Raw genomic sequence first — 16,164 nt, forward strand, 5'->3', positions numbered from 1 at the left:
TCAGCGATTAATACGCCCATTCAGTCAAACGTATACTGACGCTATTCCATTGGCTGAAAGGCGCCCAAAATCCCCCGCCACTTAAGAGTAAACAATGACATATATTTTCGCTTGTTTTAGCCAATGTGAACAAACTCAAATTTCATGTTATGAAGCTTTGAGAAACCTAGCAAAATATGTTGAATGTCGTAGGAGCGATTATGGAAGAAGTTATGTATATAAAGCTTACCTATCTCCGAAACTCCCATAATATGATTATGGTCGAGAACCGACCGTTTTCATATTTATTTTGGGATATTGTTTTTCACAAGGTTTTTCACAAATCCAGTACATTTTACTGTCTAATTTATCTTTGTCACCCTCTGGAGTTATCATTTGTTTATCCTTTCCATATATTTTATCTAGGGGAAACTTCTGCGTCTTTTAAAAGTTCTTTTAAGCCCTCAATGTGGCAAGAAGGGCCAAGTTGCTCTGAGTGAGCCGCCGGCTTATGTTGGCCAAAATATACTCTTGTTTGCTCAACAACAGACTCAAAGTCTTCGAAAATTTATATTCCATTGTAGGTCTATATAAAAAATTTCTAAATTCTAATGTCGCTTTATCTTTTGTAAGTGTTTTTTCAACTTGTTAACTGTGTGATAGTTCAACAAATAAGAAAATGGCATAGTTTTTAATTTTGCATTTACATTAAGGAGCACGTCTAGGGCAAATATTTTTCTTTTTCAAACAGTTCGTGGTAACGAACTGTAAGTAAGGAGCGACCCGGCTCAATGGTAACCGAAACTCTAAAAAACGGGATTTTGATACCAATAGATACATCAAAAGAATCAGATTTTAATTTGTAATTTCAAATATAGAAGTTTCATTAAGTTTAGTCCAACTCATCAAAAGTTAAGTGCCTGAGAAAATTTGGCTTATTTTAGAAAAAACGAGTAAAAACCCCCTAAAAATTATAAAAAATTAATTTAAATCACAACCTCATATTAATCGTATCAGAGAACCCTACTTTCGAGGTTTCAAGCTCCTATCTACAAAAATGTGGAATTTTCCATTTTTTGCCAGAAGAAAGATCAAGGATGCGTGTTTATTTGTTTGTTTGTTTGTTTGTTTGTTTGTTTTTTTTTTTTTTCCCAGGGGTGATCGTATCGACCCAGTGGTCCTAGAATATCGTAGGAGGGCTCATTGGAACTGAAATTAAAATTTATATTGCCCTTTTTAAGTGACCAGAAAAAATGGAGGGCAACTAGGCCCCCTCCCACGCTCATTTTTTTCCCAAAGTCACCCGATCAAAATTTTGAGAGTGCCATTTTGTTCAGCATGGTCGAAAATATGATAAAAATGTCTTTTAGGATGACTTGATCCCCCAAAGTCCCCCGGGGGAGGGCTGAAAGTTATGAACTTTACTCAATGTTAACATATAGTATTGGTTATTGGGAAGTATACAGACTTTTTCAGAGGATATTTTTTCTGGTAGGTGGGGGAAGGAGAGGGTCAGGGGCTATATGGAAGGATCTTTCCATGAAGGAAGTTTTCATGGGGGAAGGGACATTGCTATGAAGGGGGCGCCGGATTTCCCAGAATTATTAAAGAAAAAGATCAGGAATTAAATAAAAAAAACAAGTTTTTCAACTGATCAACTGAGTGTGATTAAGAGGTCATTTTTCAAGAACTGGAAAAAATTCGAACATAGTTTAAAGAGCAGGGTATTGACTAGGGGGCGAACCCTCTAATATACGTGTTAAAAATTTATGAATATATAAGTTCGTGACGTAAGTTAATTCTAAGTTACGTATATTTATTACTAATAAAAACGTTCGTAAATAAAATTAAACAAGTTTCGTGAAAGCCATTTAACCAAATATAATATGCAAATTTTGTTTTAATTATTCATGTACGGAGAGCCAAAATCAAAACCTGCATTAATTCAAAAACGTTCAAAAATTAAATAAAAAAAACAAGTTTTTTTAACTTAAAGTAAGTAACGAAGTTAAAACTTAAAAAGAACATAAATTATTCCGTATATGAAGGGTGCTGTCCCCTCCTCAACGCATCGATATTTACGATAAAGTTTGACTTTCTCCCAACTCTATTTTTTTAAACAATAAAAAAACTTTAGCGTAAAGAGCGAGGCGTTGAGGAGGGGACAGCCTCCTTCATATACGGAATAATTTCTGTTCGTTTTAAGTTTTCACGTCGTTCCTTACTTTCAGTTAAAAAAACTTGTTTGTTTTATTTAATTTGCAGTAAAGCACGATAATCGCAACAAGCGGGTTTTTGGTCCACCAGATTTTAATATCCTTTATTCGAATAGGCCAGCTTACCTCGAAATATTTGAAAGAACCTGTAGGAAATATCCACCTTTAAACCTTGCTTCGTTCAAAGCTAAAAAAAACTCGCTTTGTGCTATACACCATAATACCCTTTTTTCAGTGGAGGGGCTTGATTAAGACATATCTTTTCTATGTCTATTTGTTCAAAAACATCATCAGAGTCACTGAGAAATGCTTAGTAAGTGTGTCCAGGTTAGCTCAGCAAGTTTTCAAAGCAAACTGTTTTGTTGAAGATAATGGGAAAGACTAATATACAGTTTTTGAGGTGGTAAACATTAATCTGGGAGGTATATAGAAAAGTCATAAACAAGATTCGGGAGTCGCCAAAGTCGCCAAGGGATATTTCGGAAAGTCCCTGTAGGTCTATGTAGTCGTAAAGAATATCTATGCAGGCGATATTTATAAATAGGAATATGAACATCAGTCTGTTACTTTTGATGAATAACTGATGATTTGATACACTTAAAAAACCTAGAAATAGACTGTTACCTGTGATTGATGACAAAGGTCTCCTTAGAAAAAAATGTTAGAGATTGGTAAATAAATTCGAAAAAAAATGTTGGTAGTGACTCATTATCCTTGTATAAGGTTTGGCGATTTGACCCCTGAGCCCCCTATTAGCTGTTACTAGTTCTTCGCTATCCTTCAATATTAAAAAAATTCTCCTACAACCACTAAAAATAACTAAAAAAAATACATAATTCGGCTTGTATAGGATTTTAGCTCTGAAGCCATTACAGCATTTGCTACTTAAATAAAAAGAAACTCATGAGAAATTTTAAAGATAAAGTAGAAATGAATATGTAAGAAGATACTAAATAAGTAAGGAATAAAGCCTTGCGTACTCTTTCAATTGTTCAGAATATCTTCTTCTTTTTGGTGAACCACCACGCCAGCAGGATGTATTTCCAAGAAAGCCGACCTTTGGAAAAGTTTTGGCGATCTCATTCAGCATCAACAAAGTCACTAGAAAAAGAAACTCCATTTGAAGAAGCTAATAGTATATTGCCAGCCGATCAAAATACAGTCAAATTCCAAAATAATTGTTTTTAAATTATGTATCCTTGGATCAAATTAAAAAGTTAAAAAAAATTCAATGAAATCACATTATAAAACATAAAAAATCCCATGCAATTCTTCTAAATCCCGTATTCATTAAACATAAAAAAGTCGCTAGAAAAAGAAACTCCATTTGAAGAAGCTAATAGTATATTGCCAACCGATCAAAATACAATCAAATTCCAAAAAAAATTTTCATTTAAATTATGTATCTTTGGATCAAATTAAAAAATCAAAAAAATCTACGAAATCATATTATAAAATATAAAAGATCCCATGCAACATTATAAAAATCCCATGCAATTTTTCTAAATCTCGTATCCTTTTTTGGCGATCTCATTCAGCATCAACAAAGTCACTAGAAAAAGAAACTCCATTTAAAGAAGCTAATAGTATATTTCCAGCCGATCAAAATACAGTCGAATTCCAAAAAAATTAGCATTTAAATTATGCATCTTTGGATCAAATTAAAAAGTTACAAAAATTCTATGAAATCACATGATAAACCTCCCATGCAATTGTTCTAAAACCTTCATCATAGTAATTATAAGGCAACATTTTCTAGATCAGCAAGCTTATTAATGGTTAGCTATCATAAAAGTAGCTAGGGTCCCGTTTCAAAGTTCCATTCGTTTCAAGTAAAACATAGTTTTTTGACAAGTCTGTATACTGCAATTAGATCATCCAAAAATTTATATTTATATATTAATGTGTCTCATTTGGAGATAAGAACTTGATTCACCCTCTTCCTTCACTGCATGGCTGATTATACCATTGTAAGCTTAATCTACATGCTAGTTTCAAAGTCTCATTGATTTATACCTGAACCTTTGTTTTTAACATATGTTTTTACGATCTACTAACAAATAACACAGTTTGTGAGTGGACTGCATAAGGAAAGCTGTTTTACAATGATAAGACTGTGAATTAAATACTGAAATAGAAATGCAACTGGTTAAAACGTTAGGAGTTTGTTTTCAGTCGTATCTCCATTGTAATTAATGACATCAGCAAGCTTTTCAAGTATGATAAAAAATCTTTCTTCGGTCTTTTTCTGTTTTATATCCTAAGAAAGCTTTGATTAGCTTGATGTAACTTAGTTCTGTTAACAAAAGTTTATTATTTTCCATACAAGATCAGTCTAACAGAAATAAGCTAACGCTTCATGGACAGAGCCGGTGCATCCATAGTTTGTGACTCAATATAAACTAATACATTTTGAAGTTGAGCTTCGTCCCATTTAAACAGGGTCAACATGTTGGTCGATAATCCCATTCGAGTTATATGAGATTCAAAAACTTACTGAGAGATAATCCGTTGGTGTCTTTTAACATCACACCTAAACTGTTTAGGACATCTTTTAAAAATTTGTGAATTGCCAACTCAACTATCGTGGTTGAGCCAGTTATTTGGGTTTGTTATAATTTTTACTCAATTTATGCGTATTATTTTTGTTCTGACTTTTATCATATATTATGATAATATTATCATATATTTCGTAATATTTTTGATTGTATTAAAACAATTTATTAGTATGTCATCTTACCACTTATTCTAACGTCAACTTGTTACCATTTTAAAATTTATATTGCACTAATATAATTGTAATAATTTTCATATTTTTTTTCTTACACAAAATGAATTCTGGCAATTCAGAGATCTTGATAGTCTTTTTGAAAATAAAATACTATATTGTCTTATTTTTAATTTCTGTCAAATTTTTATTAGACATTTTCACAATAAAAGCTGAGTCTTTTCAGCTAGGGATCTTTGGAGGAAAAGCTAAGTTGTGGTTCATGCAAGCGTGAAAACTTATCTTGACGTTGCAAGATTGAGAAGGAGTACAGTCATTAATTCTTGCCTATAGCCAATCTCAAAGAAATTAACTGGCATAGTTGTATGTTGTTGGTGCTATAATATTTTGCCATTAAAAAGACATTACCATTGACATAACAGAAAAGAGACATTGACACTTTTGCCAACAGAGAAAAAATGACACACCTTCAAGTGACAGAGAAAAACATTGATAATTTTGTAATGACACAACAATGCAATGACATTTTTTTCCACTGACACAAAAATAGTGGTGACACTTACGGTAATGAGAGAAACAATTTTGAAAATTGGTTACGTGACAACAAAGGGTGCTTTATCCGACTAAATAAGTGATACTTTTGGCACTGATTGAAAAATTAATGAGACAAAAAGTAATTACAAAATAATTTTAGGCTGGCTATCTGAAAACCTAGTATTGAACGGTTGAAAACGTTGCATGCTTAACTGTAAATATGTAGTATTTAGCCAATTTAACAAATAGAATCACAGTTGGTTTTGAGTTTAATGCAACAATTTTTTAACACATTTTAAAAGATCTTAAATTTTAACATTGTATTTCGATATTTTAAAGTTTTTGCTTATCCTTATCAGCATTGTGCTTCTGAGAATGGATTGGCTCAATTGGCTTACAATTACTTGATTTTCAAATGGAAAGTTTTGGTCACTGTTTAGTATTAATGCTTATTCGAAGGTTGTATCCTTGCGGCTGAGAGTTAAAGAGTGGCTATTCGTTTAATAGTATTTCAGATCAATATAATATTCAATCCGATACTTAAGTAAATCCCAAAGATATCACCCTGAATTTGATGTAAAGCAAGTGTAAATTAGACCTAAAAAGGTATTATAAAAAGTTTATTATTTTCCATACAAGGACAGTCTAACAAAAATAAGCTCATGCAGTCGAAAAATGTTTTTCCCTAATTTTCATAATTTTATTTATATAAGTGTTTTTTCTATAATCTATTTAATTGTTGTTTTCTTCTAAATTCTATCGGAAATTATAAATGTTTATTAGTTCATTAGGTTTTCAGACAAACCCATTGGAAACATGCGCATTCGATAAAATGAATTTGAAAATGAAAAAAATTCAAATGAATTTACAGAAGAAAATGTGCATTGTCAGTTTAATATACATATGCTGATATTTATTCCTTAAAATCTTTATTAATTTTTGTTTTCTTAAAGTTATAAAAGTGAAAACATTTAAAAGAATTTTTTTCACTAAAGTACAAATTATATTCTGGCTTTTAGAAAGCATAGGGTTTAGAACCCTACTCAGATTAATTTCTGCTCGTTTTGGGTTTGACTTATTTTAATTTCTGTTCGTTTCAGGTTTCGTTTATTTATTGATACTGGTTTGTGGTAGTTGTCTGCTTGGTAGATTATTTGATTCTATTTTTGTTCATTTTTGGTTTAATCGAGTTCTTTACTTTTTTTTGAAAAACATATTTGTGCAAAAGGTTTTTTTGATTAATTTCTGTTCATTTTATATTGACATCGTCTTTTTCAGGGAGAAAGACTGAGCCTCTTCTGAAGTTAAGCGATCATCCCTTCCATAAGAACCTTTAATATCCCCTGGGATTAACTTACAACCCTTGCCCCTAATCTCTGGGGACTGTTACAACCCCAAAAGCCTTGTTATATGATATTTAGACTATTTTGAATAGAATGATTATCTCAAAATTTCTATTAGACGCATTTCGGGACAATATGACGTGTGTGTAGGGGTGAGAGGGTAGCTGCCCTCTGATCACTTTGACTCTTAAAAAGAGCAATAAAGCGTCTGATTAACATTCCAATGAGCCTCCTTTAAAGTTTTTATGACCACACTTTATATAAAAACCCTATATGTTCCCAGGACACAACTTACAACCCTTATCCTGAGGGCTGGGGGGATTTGTTATCCTCAAAGATATAATTTCCAGACCTTTTTGATAGGCCTCAAAGACATAATATCCAGAACTTTCAACTCCGTTGAGAAACATAACTATCTCAAAAGTTTGATTGGATATGTTTGGGGCAATGGTGGGCCTGAGGGGGAAGTTAGTTGCCCTCCAATCAGTTTTGACTAGCCTATTAGAAGGGCACTAGCCCTTTCAATTTCCAATTCAATGAGCCTTTTTTGAAGTTTCAACGACAACATTTTCTATAAGAAACCTCATATACCCCCAGGGCATAGCTTACAGCCTTAGCCCTGAGGGCTCTGGGGGGATTGTCATCCTCAAACACCTAATTTCCAGAGCTTTCATCCACGTTGAACAAAATGGCTATCTCAAAATTTTGATTCGATGTGTTCGGGGAAATGGTGAGTTTGAGAGGAGGGTTAGTTGCCCTCCAATCACTTTTGACTATTAAAAAGGGTACTAGCCCTTTCAATTTCAAATCTAATGAGCCCTTTCTGAATTATCTACTAAAATGCTTTCTATAAAAACCTTATATGCCCCAGGGCAAAGCTCACAACGCTTGCCCTGAATGGTTTGGAGGGTTTGGTATCCTCAGAATCATAATTTCCAGGAATTTCAACTACGTTGAAGAAAATGGCTATGTTAAAATTTTAATGGAATGTATTTGGGGAAATGGTGGGCGTGAGATGGGGGTTAGCTGCTCTCCACTCCCTTTCGATAATTAAAATGGGCACTATCCCTTTCCATCACAGTTTATAGAATTAGCAGTATGGTCATTCCCTATCTCACCCATTATAAAAACCCGGACTGAGGTGCGAGTGCTCCAGAGAACGTTTTTGCAGATATAAACATAAACGGCATCAGATCTTTTCACGGGTAGACAAGTCAGATTTCTCTTGGACGGGAAACTTGGCTTCAATGTTGGAACACTAATTTGAAGAAACTAATTTTAAAGTAATTTATTCCAATACATACATGAAAATCGGTAATTAGTAGTGCAATGTTATTATTAGATGTTTTTAGGAATTAAAAATAGGTTTCGAAGTCTCAAGTTGGTTTCAAAGGCATTTTGAGAAAGTTTCTGCCGTAGTATATATATATATATATATATATATATATATATATATATATATATATATATATATATATATATATATATATATATATATATATATATATATATATATATATATATATATATATATAAAATATATATATATATATATATATATATATATATATATATATATATATATATATATATATATATATATATATATATATATATATATATATATATATATATATGTACTACGAAAAACTTTACGAAAAAGAAAGTTTTTTTTAAAGAAAAGTAAAGGCCATATTAAACTTAAGATCAGTAGAAATAAAATTTTTAAAGTTCGCTAAGAATTTTACGAAAAACACTTCTTAACAGACGTTTGGTATTTTCTTGGATAGGGCTATTGTGACAACTTTTACCACAGCAACCAATAATTAGAACCCAAGTCCTAAAATTGGTCTCAATCAGGAACCCTTATCGCTATCTAAATTCACAAAGTGCAAAGATTTTCAAACAGAGGTGTTTATTGTTTAAAGTTCAGGAAAGGCCTGCCCATTTCATACGAAAACATTGATTCAAAACGAAAGTAGTCTTATCTAGAAAATTAATATCGTAGAAAATAAATATCACGACGTGAAAAAAAAAATTATAAACCATCCAGTGGCGGATCCAGAGGGGGGGGCGAGGGGTGCCCCCCTATAGTAGTATAAAGTAGCGTAATTTACCTAATTAACGCATGTTTGCATTAATTAAACTTGCTCCTAACGTAAGTTTGTCGGATCAACCTATTTTGCGCCCCCCCCCCTAAAAAAATCCTGGATCCGCCCCTGAAACCATCACACCTACTCCACCAGTTATTAGAAGAAGAAAAAATTCCTTATTTTCACAAATTTCATCAACCCCCCGCCCCCGTTTTTTTTATAAAATACTACATAGGCCAATCAGTTGAGTCCACTTTATGTAAATAAAATATTAAGTCAAAATTTGTATATAAATTAAGTCATACCTGTGAGATGGGACACTTGCAAACCACTTGGCTGGCTCACCAATTTTTTTTCTGCTTTTGCAATTACGAATAATGCACTTTGTAACCATTTCTCATCGATTGACGAAAACACACTAACCCGCTAATGCAGAAACAAGTGGGAGGAGCTTTTTGTTCGCACCGAGAATGACGACCAGAAATGATCTGCGATAAACTTACTGGATAATTCTATAAACTGTGCTTTCCATTTCCAATCAAATGAACCCTTTTTGAAGTTTCCACGACAACACTTTCTAAAAAAAACCTTATATGCCCCCAGAGTAAAACTTAAAACCCTTGCCCTGAGGGCTCTGAGGGGGTTGTCATCCTAAAATAACTAGTTTCCAGAACTTTTAACTACGTTGAATAAAATGAGTATCTCAAAATGTTGATTGGACGTGCTTGGGGAAATGGTGGGCATGAGAAGGGGGTTAGTTGCCCTCCAATTACTTTCAACTATCAAAAAGTCCACTAGCCCTTGCAATCTTCAATCGAATGAGCCCTTTTTGAAGTTTCACGACAACGCTTTCTATAAAAACCTCATATGCCCCTAGGGTATAAATTACAACCCTTTCCCTGAGGGCTGTGAAGGGGGGGGGGTATCATCCTCAAAGACATAATTACCAGAACTTTTAACTACGTTGAACAAAATGGCTATCTAAAAATTTTGTTTGTATGTGTTTGGGGAAAAGGTGGGCGTGACAGGGGGGTTATTTGCCCTCCAACTACTTTCGACTATTAAAAAGGCCACTAGCCATTTCAATTTCAAATGGAATAAGCCCTTTTTGAAGTTTCTACGATAATGCCTTTTATAAGAACCTTATATGCTCCCAGGTCATAACTTATAACCTTGCCCTGAGTACTGTGGGGAGGTTGTCCTCCTCAAAGAACTAATTTTCAGAACTTTCAGCTACGTTGAACAAAATGGCTATCTCAAAATTTTCATTGGATGCTTTTTTGAAAAAGCTGGGCGTGAGAGAGGGGTTAATTGCCCTCCAATCCCTTTCGACTACTAAAAAGGGCACTAGCCCTTTGAATTTCAAATCAAATTACCCTTTTTTGAAGTTTCTACGACAACACTTTCTATAAAAACCTTATATGCCCCCAGGGCAAAACTTACAACCCTTGCCCTAAGGGCTGTGGGGGAGTGTCCTCCTCAAAAACATAATTTCTATTTGGAAATCAACTACGCTAAACAAAATCGCTGTCTCAAAATTTTCATAGGATGTGTTTAGGGAAATGATGGGTGTGGAAGGGGTGTTAGTTGCCTTCCTATCACTTTCGACTATTAAAAAGAGCACTAGCCACTATAATTTCCAATCAAATGAGCCCTTTTTGAAGTTTCTACGACAACCCCTTCGATACGAAGTGCCCTGGTCTAAAACCAAAAAAAAATATAATACATTGCTAACACATGTGCCAAAATGAAATCATATATGCCCCCAGGGCTTAACTTACAACGCTTGTCCTGAGGGCTATGGAGTGAGGGGTTGGTATCATTAACGACCTAATTTCCAAAACTTTCAAACACGTTGAATAAAATGCCTATCTAAAATTTTTGATTGGACGTGTTTGGGGAAAAGGTGGGCGTGGGAGGGGGGCTAGTTGCCCCCCAATCACTTTCGACTACTAAAAAGAGCACTAGCCCTTTGAAATTCCAATCGAATGTGCCCTTTTTCAAGTTTCTAAGACAAAGATTTCAATAAAAACCTTATTCGCCCCCAGGGTATAACTTGTAACCCTTCCCCTGAAGACTCTGGGGGGAGTGTCCTGCTCAAAGGTATAATTTCCAGAACTTTCTCCTGCGTTGAAAAAATTGCTATCTCAAAATTTTGTTTGGATGTGTTTGGGGAAATGGTGGGCGTGGAGGGGTGTTAGTTGCCTTCCAATCACTTTCGACTATTAAAAAAGGCGCTAGCCTTTCAATTTCCAATCGGATGAGCCTTTTTTTGAAGTTTCTACGACAAAGCTTTCTATGAAAACCTTATATGCCCCCAGGCCATAACTTACAACCCTTGCCCTGAGGTATGTAGGGGCGGGGGAGGGGGGGGGGGTTCGTCAGCCTCAAAGACCTAATTTCAAAAACTTTTAACTACGTTGAACAAAGTGGATATCTCAAAATTTCGATTGAATGTGTTTGGGGAAAAGGTGGGCGTGAGAGGGGGCATAGTTGGCCTCCAATCGCTTTCGATTATAATAGGCAATGGCTCTTTGAATTTCCAATTGAATGAGCCCTTTTTGAACTTCCTGTGACCAAGCTTTTATAAAAACCTTATATGCCCCCAGGGCATAACTTAAAACCTTTGCCCTGCTGGCTGTGGGGGGAGTGTCCTCCTCAAAAACATAATTTCTATCTGTAAATCAACTACAATGGACAAAATGATAATCTTAATATTTTTAGTGGATGTGTTTTTGGAAATGGTGGGCGTAGAAGGGGTGTTAGTTGCCTTCCAGTCACTTTCGACTATTAAAAAGGGCACTAGCTACTCCGATTTCCAATCAAATGATCCCCTTTTGAAGTTTCTACTTTAAAACTTTCTATAAGAATTTTAAATGCCCCCAGGGCATATCTTACAACCCTTGCCCTGAGGGCTCTGAAGGGGCTATCATCCTCAAAGACCTATTATACAGAACTTTCAAATACGTTGAACAAAGTGGATATCTCAAAATTTTTATCCGGTATTTTTGGAGAAATGGTTTGTGTGAGAGGGGGTTTAGTTGTCCTTAAATCACTTTCGACTATTAAAAAGGACACTAACCCTTTCAATTTCCAATTGAATGAGCCCTTTTCGAAGTTTCTACAATATCTCTGTCTATAAGAACCTTATATGCCCCAAGGGCATGACTTACAACCCTTCCCGGAAGGTCGTGGAGTGGGGGGGGGGGGGACATCCTTAAAGACTTAATTTCAGAAAACTTTCCACTACGTCGAATAAAATGGTTATCTAAAAATTTTTATTGACTGTGTTTGGGGAAAAGGTGGGCGTGACAGGGGGGTTAGTTGCCCTCAAATCACTTTCGACTATTCAAAAGGGCAGTAGCCCTTTTTAATGCCCCAGGGCATAACTTACAGCCCTTGCCCTGAGGGCTAAGGGGGGGGTTGTCATTCTTAAAGACCTAGATTCCAAAACTTTCAACTTTTTTGAACAAAACGACTATCTCACAATTTTGATTCGATATGTTTGGGGAAAAGGTGGGGGTGTGAGAGGGAAGGGAGTTAGTTTCCCTCCATTATTTTCGACTATAAAAAAGGGCACTAGCCCTCTGAACTTCCAATCGAATGAGCCTTTTTTGAAGTTTCTACGACAACACTTTCTATAAAAAAGTTCATATGCCCCAGAGGCTATTGGGGAGTGTCTTCCTCAAAAACATAATTTCTTTCTGGAAATCAACTACGCTGAGCAAAATGGCTATCTCAAAATTTTGATTGGGTGTGCTTGGGGAAATGGTTGGCGTGGAAGGGCTGTTAGTTGACTTCCAATCACTTTTGACTATTAAAAAGGGCACAAGCCACTCCAATTTCCAAGTGAATGAGCCCTTTTCGAAGTTCTTACGACAACTCCTTCGATACGAAGTGCCCTGGTCTAAAGAAAAAATAAATAATACATTGTGCCAAATTCGTTCTTTACTTAGGCAGCGTAATTGTGCTGCCTATGATTGTCAAATGTCCTTTGCTCTTAAATTCCAATTTTTTTCGTAAAACCATGAATTTTTTTAAAATAGCGTATCTGTTATAAACTATCGTATCCGTGGTAAGAAAGGTGCTTTCATACTTTCAGAACTCCTATTGCAGTCTCCATCCTATAACGGTATTTATCCGCCTACATATTTTTGTGTGGAAGTCCAAAAACATGGGTAAGAAAAGGCATTTTAAGTCCTTAGGCACCCATCTCCACTAAGAAGAAATAGTGTGCTATATTCCACACTGTTCAATTCAATTAGTTTTTTTTTATTAGGTAATAAAAGGAATATTTCTAAAGCTTTTTCTAATTTTTCTCCTTAAGAATGAAAATTTTTGTTTACCATTTATGTTTTGGACATAATTTTAAAACATGTATTAATAATAGTTATACTGTTGAATTCTGGATTGACTGGGAAAGTTATTAAAATAATTAGAATGAAAAGCTACATGATGTTTAATCTTCCAAAGAGCTAAAAGGCCTTCTCTATAGAGCGAAAGTGTCCTGGTGAGACATAGAGCCCACTTTGCTGTTTACCTAGGCAGCCGTATTGCGTTGCCTATGATAACTTTAAATTCCCATGCGTTGCAAAATTCAATTCCAAAGTTTAAGAAAAGAGACTTGAAGTTTTTCTTTGACTTTCAATTTTATTATCTATATTGGGAAAGTTTACGAAAATGGTCCCAATACGCTGCTTTGGAAGCATTTTGAATCTGATAATCTACTTAGAATTCCAAATATTAATTCAGGGTAAAACTGAATCTGTTATGAATGACTGCCCAGCATATAAAACAGTTCATGGTAACGAACTACAAATAAAGGACAACTTTAGCTAATACCTATTCTAAGAAAAAAAACCGATTCTAACCGATTCTAAGAAAAAAACCGATTCTAAGAAAAAAAAAGAGATTTTAACACCAACGAAATATCAGTTGAGCTTTGCGTCATTTGGACTTTGTCGAAAGCAAAATAAACATTAAATTTTTTCGTTTCGTAACCTTCATAAGAGACAAAATAAAACTAGCTCTTTACCATAATCTTGATTATTAAGGCAATTTACTCTTTTTTTGGTTTGTAATAATATTTTTCCCATTCAAACAAAAATGACGTTCTAGTCCTTAAAAGACTTAAGGGGCAATAACTCTGCTCCGGTTTGTGGTAACATACGTTCATTTAACATTTGCTTTAATATAGCTCTTTACTTTTCTTTGAAAAACTTGTTTCGTGGAAAAGTTTTTTTGGAAAAAAGTTTTTCAATTAATACATCAAAGAATCAGATTTTCATGGTGATTCTAGAGTCACCAACCAAAAGCTCTGAATCTAGAGAAAATCTGCATTATTTTCGAATAAGGGAGATAAAACCCAAAAGCATTAGTACATCTTGATGAAAATTAGACCGTCAACTTCAGGACCCCCAGAGAACCCTACTTAACATCCAACTCCACAATGCACCCAGTACTAACCTCACTTCCTCCCTTATCTGCAGCAATGTCATTCCATAAATAACCTTAATAATCTTTATTCATTTACTGGAACCAAAAAGTTCGGGGTACACAACTATAAGTAGGAGTGACTCAGCTTAATAGTAACTGAAACTCAGAAAAAGTCGTTACAATAACAACATATAGGCTACAAAAAACGAATTAGCAGTAAGCCATGGGTGTAAATATTGTTATATAATAAAAATCTTTGGATTCACATCAGAAAATGCTACATTTTCTATGAGTTCCAGGCAAAGTGATAATGCTTGCAATAAGGCTTCACCGAATTCCTCCATCTCCTGTTGAAGATCATTCTATAGTTTTATTAATTTAAAAAAAAAACAAAAAAAAAATTTCTGAGGGAAGTAAAGAGCGAAGTTGAAACTTAAAACGAACAAAAATTATTACTTCACAGCCTATCTAACATATATTAATGAAACTAGTACAAATAAACCAACTAATTATGTTTTCCTATGCTTTTAGGATTATACAAAACTAGCGCTTTACTGAAAACACAAAATAATATAGGAGTTTAAAACTTAAAACAAACAGAAATTATTCCGTATATGAAAGGGGCTGTCCCCTCGTCAACGCCTCGCTCTTTACGCTAAAGTTTTTATTGTTTAAAAAAATAAAGTTGCAAGACATAATCAAACTTTATCGTAAAGAGCGAGGCGTTGAGAAGGGGACAGCCCCTTTCATATACGGAATAATTTCTGTTCGTTTTAAGTTTTAACGTCGTTCCTTACTTTCAGTTAAAAAAACTTGTTTTTTTTATTTAATTTTTGAACGTTTTTGTATTATTGCAGGTTTTGATTCATGAATAATTAAAACAAAATTTGAATATTAATTTTACTTTTATTTGGTTAAATGGATTTCTCTAAACGTGTTTAATTTTATTTACGAACGTTTTTGTTAGTAGGCCTAATAAATCTACGTAAATTACGAATTAACTTACGTAACGAACTTCTATATTCATATATTTTTAATACGTATATTAGGGGGTTCGCCCCCTAGTCAATACCTTTTTCTTTAAGCTAAAGTTTGAATTTTGTTCCCATTCTTTAAAATGACCGCTTAATCACAAAGGCCGTTAATTAGAATAAATAGCTCTTATGAAAGTACTAAAAAGTCTTTGGCTTAAAGAGCGAGGTATTGACTAGGGAGTGAACCCAGTCCTATACGTAATATTCTCTGTTCGTTTTAAGTTTTGATGTTGCTGCTTACTTTCAGTTGAAAAACTATTTTTTTTTTATTTCTGATCTTTTTTTTAATAATGCTGGGAAATCTGGCGTCCTCTTCACAGCAATGTCCCTTCCCCCCTGAAAACTTCCTTCATGGAAAGATCCTCCCAAAAAAAACCTGACCCACCTCCACCCCCCCCCCCACTACCAGAATAAATCCCCCCTGAAAACGTCTTTATACTTCCCAATAACCAATACTATATGTTAACATTGGGTAAAGTTCACAACTTTCAGCCGTCCCCCCGAGGACTTCGGGGGATTAAGTCATCCTAAAAGACATATTTATCGTATTTTTTACCCTGCTGAACAAAATGGATATCTCAAAATTCTGATCAGGTGACTTTGGGAACAAAATGAACGTGGGAGGGGGCTTAGTTGCCCTCCATTTTTTTTGTCACTTAAAAAGGGCACTAGAACTTTTAATTTTCGTTCCAATGAGACCTCCCAGGATATTCTAGGACCACTTGGTCGATACGATTACCCCTGGGGAAAAAAAATATAATAAAATAAAAAAAAATAAACACGCATTCGTGGTCTTTCTTC

The 16,164-nt window shown here is 34.4% G+C and overlaps 1 protein-coding gene across 4 annotated transcripts in view; it reads right to left on the reverse strand.

Moving 5' to 3' along the window:
• LOC148944769 (uncharacterized) overlaps window positions 1-16,164 on the reverse strand; it is a 402,967-nt gene that overhangs the window by 231,680 nt on the left and 155,123 nt on the right. For all 4 annotated transcript variants that reach the window (XM_089100060.1, XM_089100059.1, XM_089100062.1 and 1 more), the window contains one exon: window positions 3,176-3,296. In XM_089100060.1, coding sequence (XP_088956186.1) covers window positions 3,176-3,296 — 121 coding nt within the window. The remainder of the gene's footprint in view (window positions 1-3,175; window positions 3,297-16,164) is intronic.

Source organism: Artemia sp. Qi Xiang Cuo, chromosome 14 (genome assembly GCF_049724085.1).
Source record: "Artemia sp. Qi Xiang Cuo chromosome 14, ASM4972408v1, whole genome shotgun sequence".
Classification (NCBI taxonomy): Eukaryota; Metazoa; Arthropoda; class Branchiopoda; order Anostraca; family Artemiidae; genus Artemia; species Artemia sp. Qi Xiang Cuo.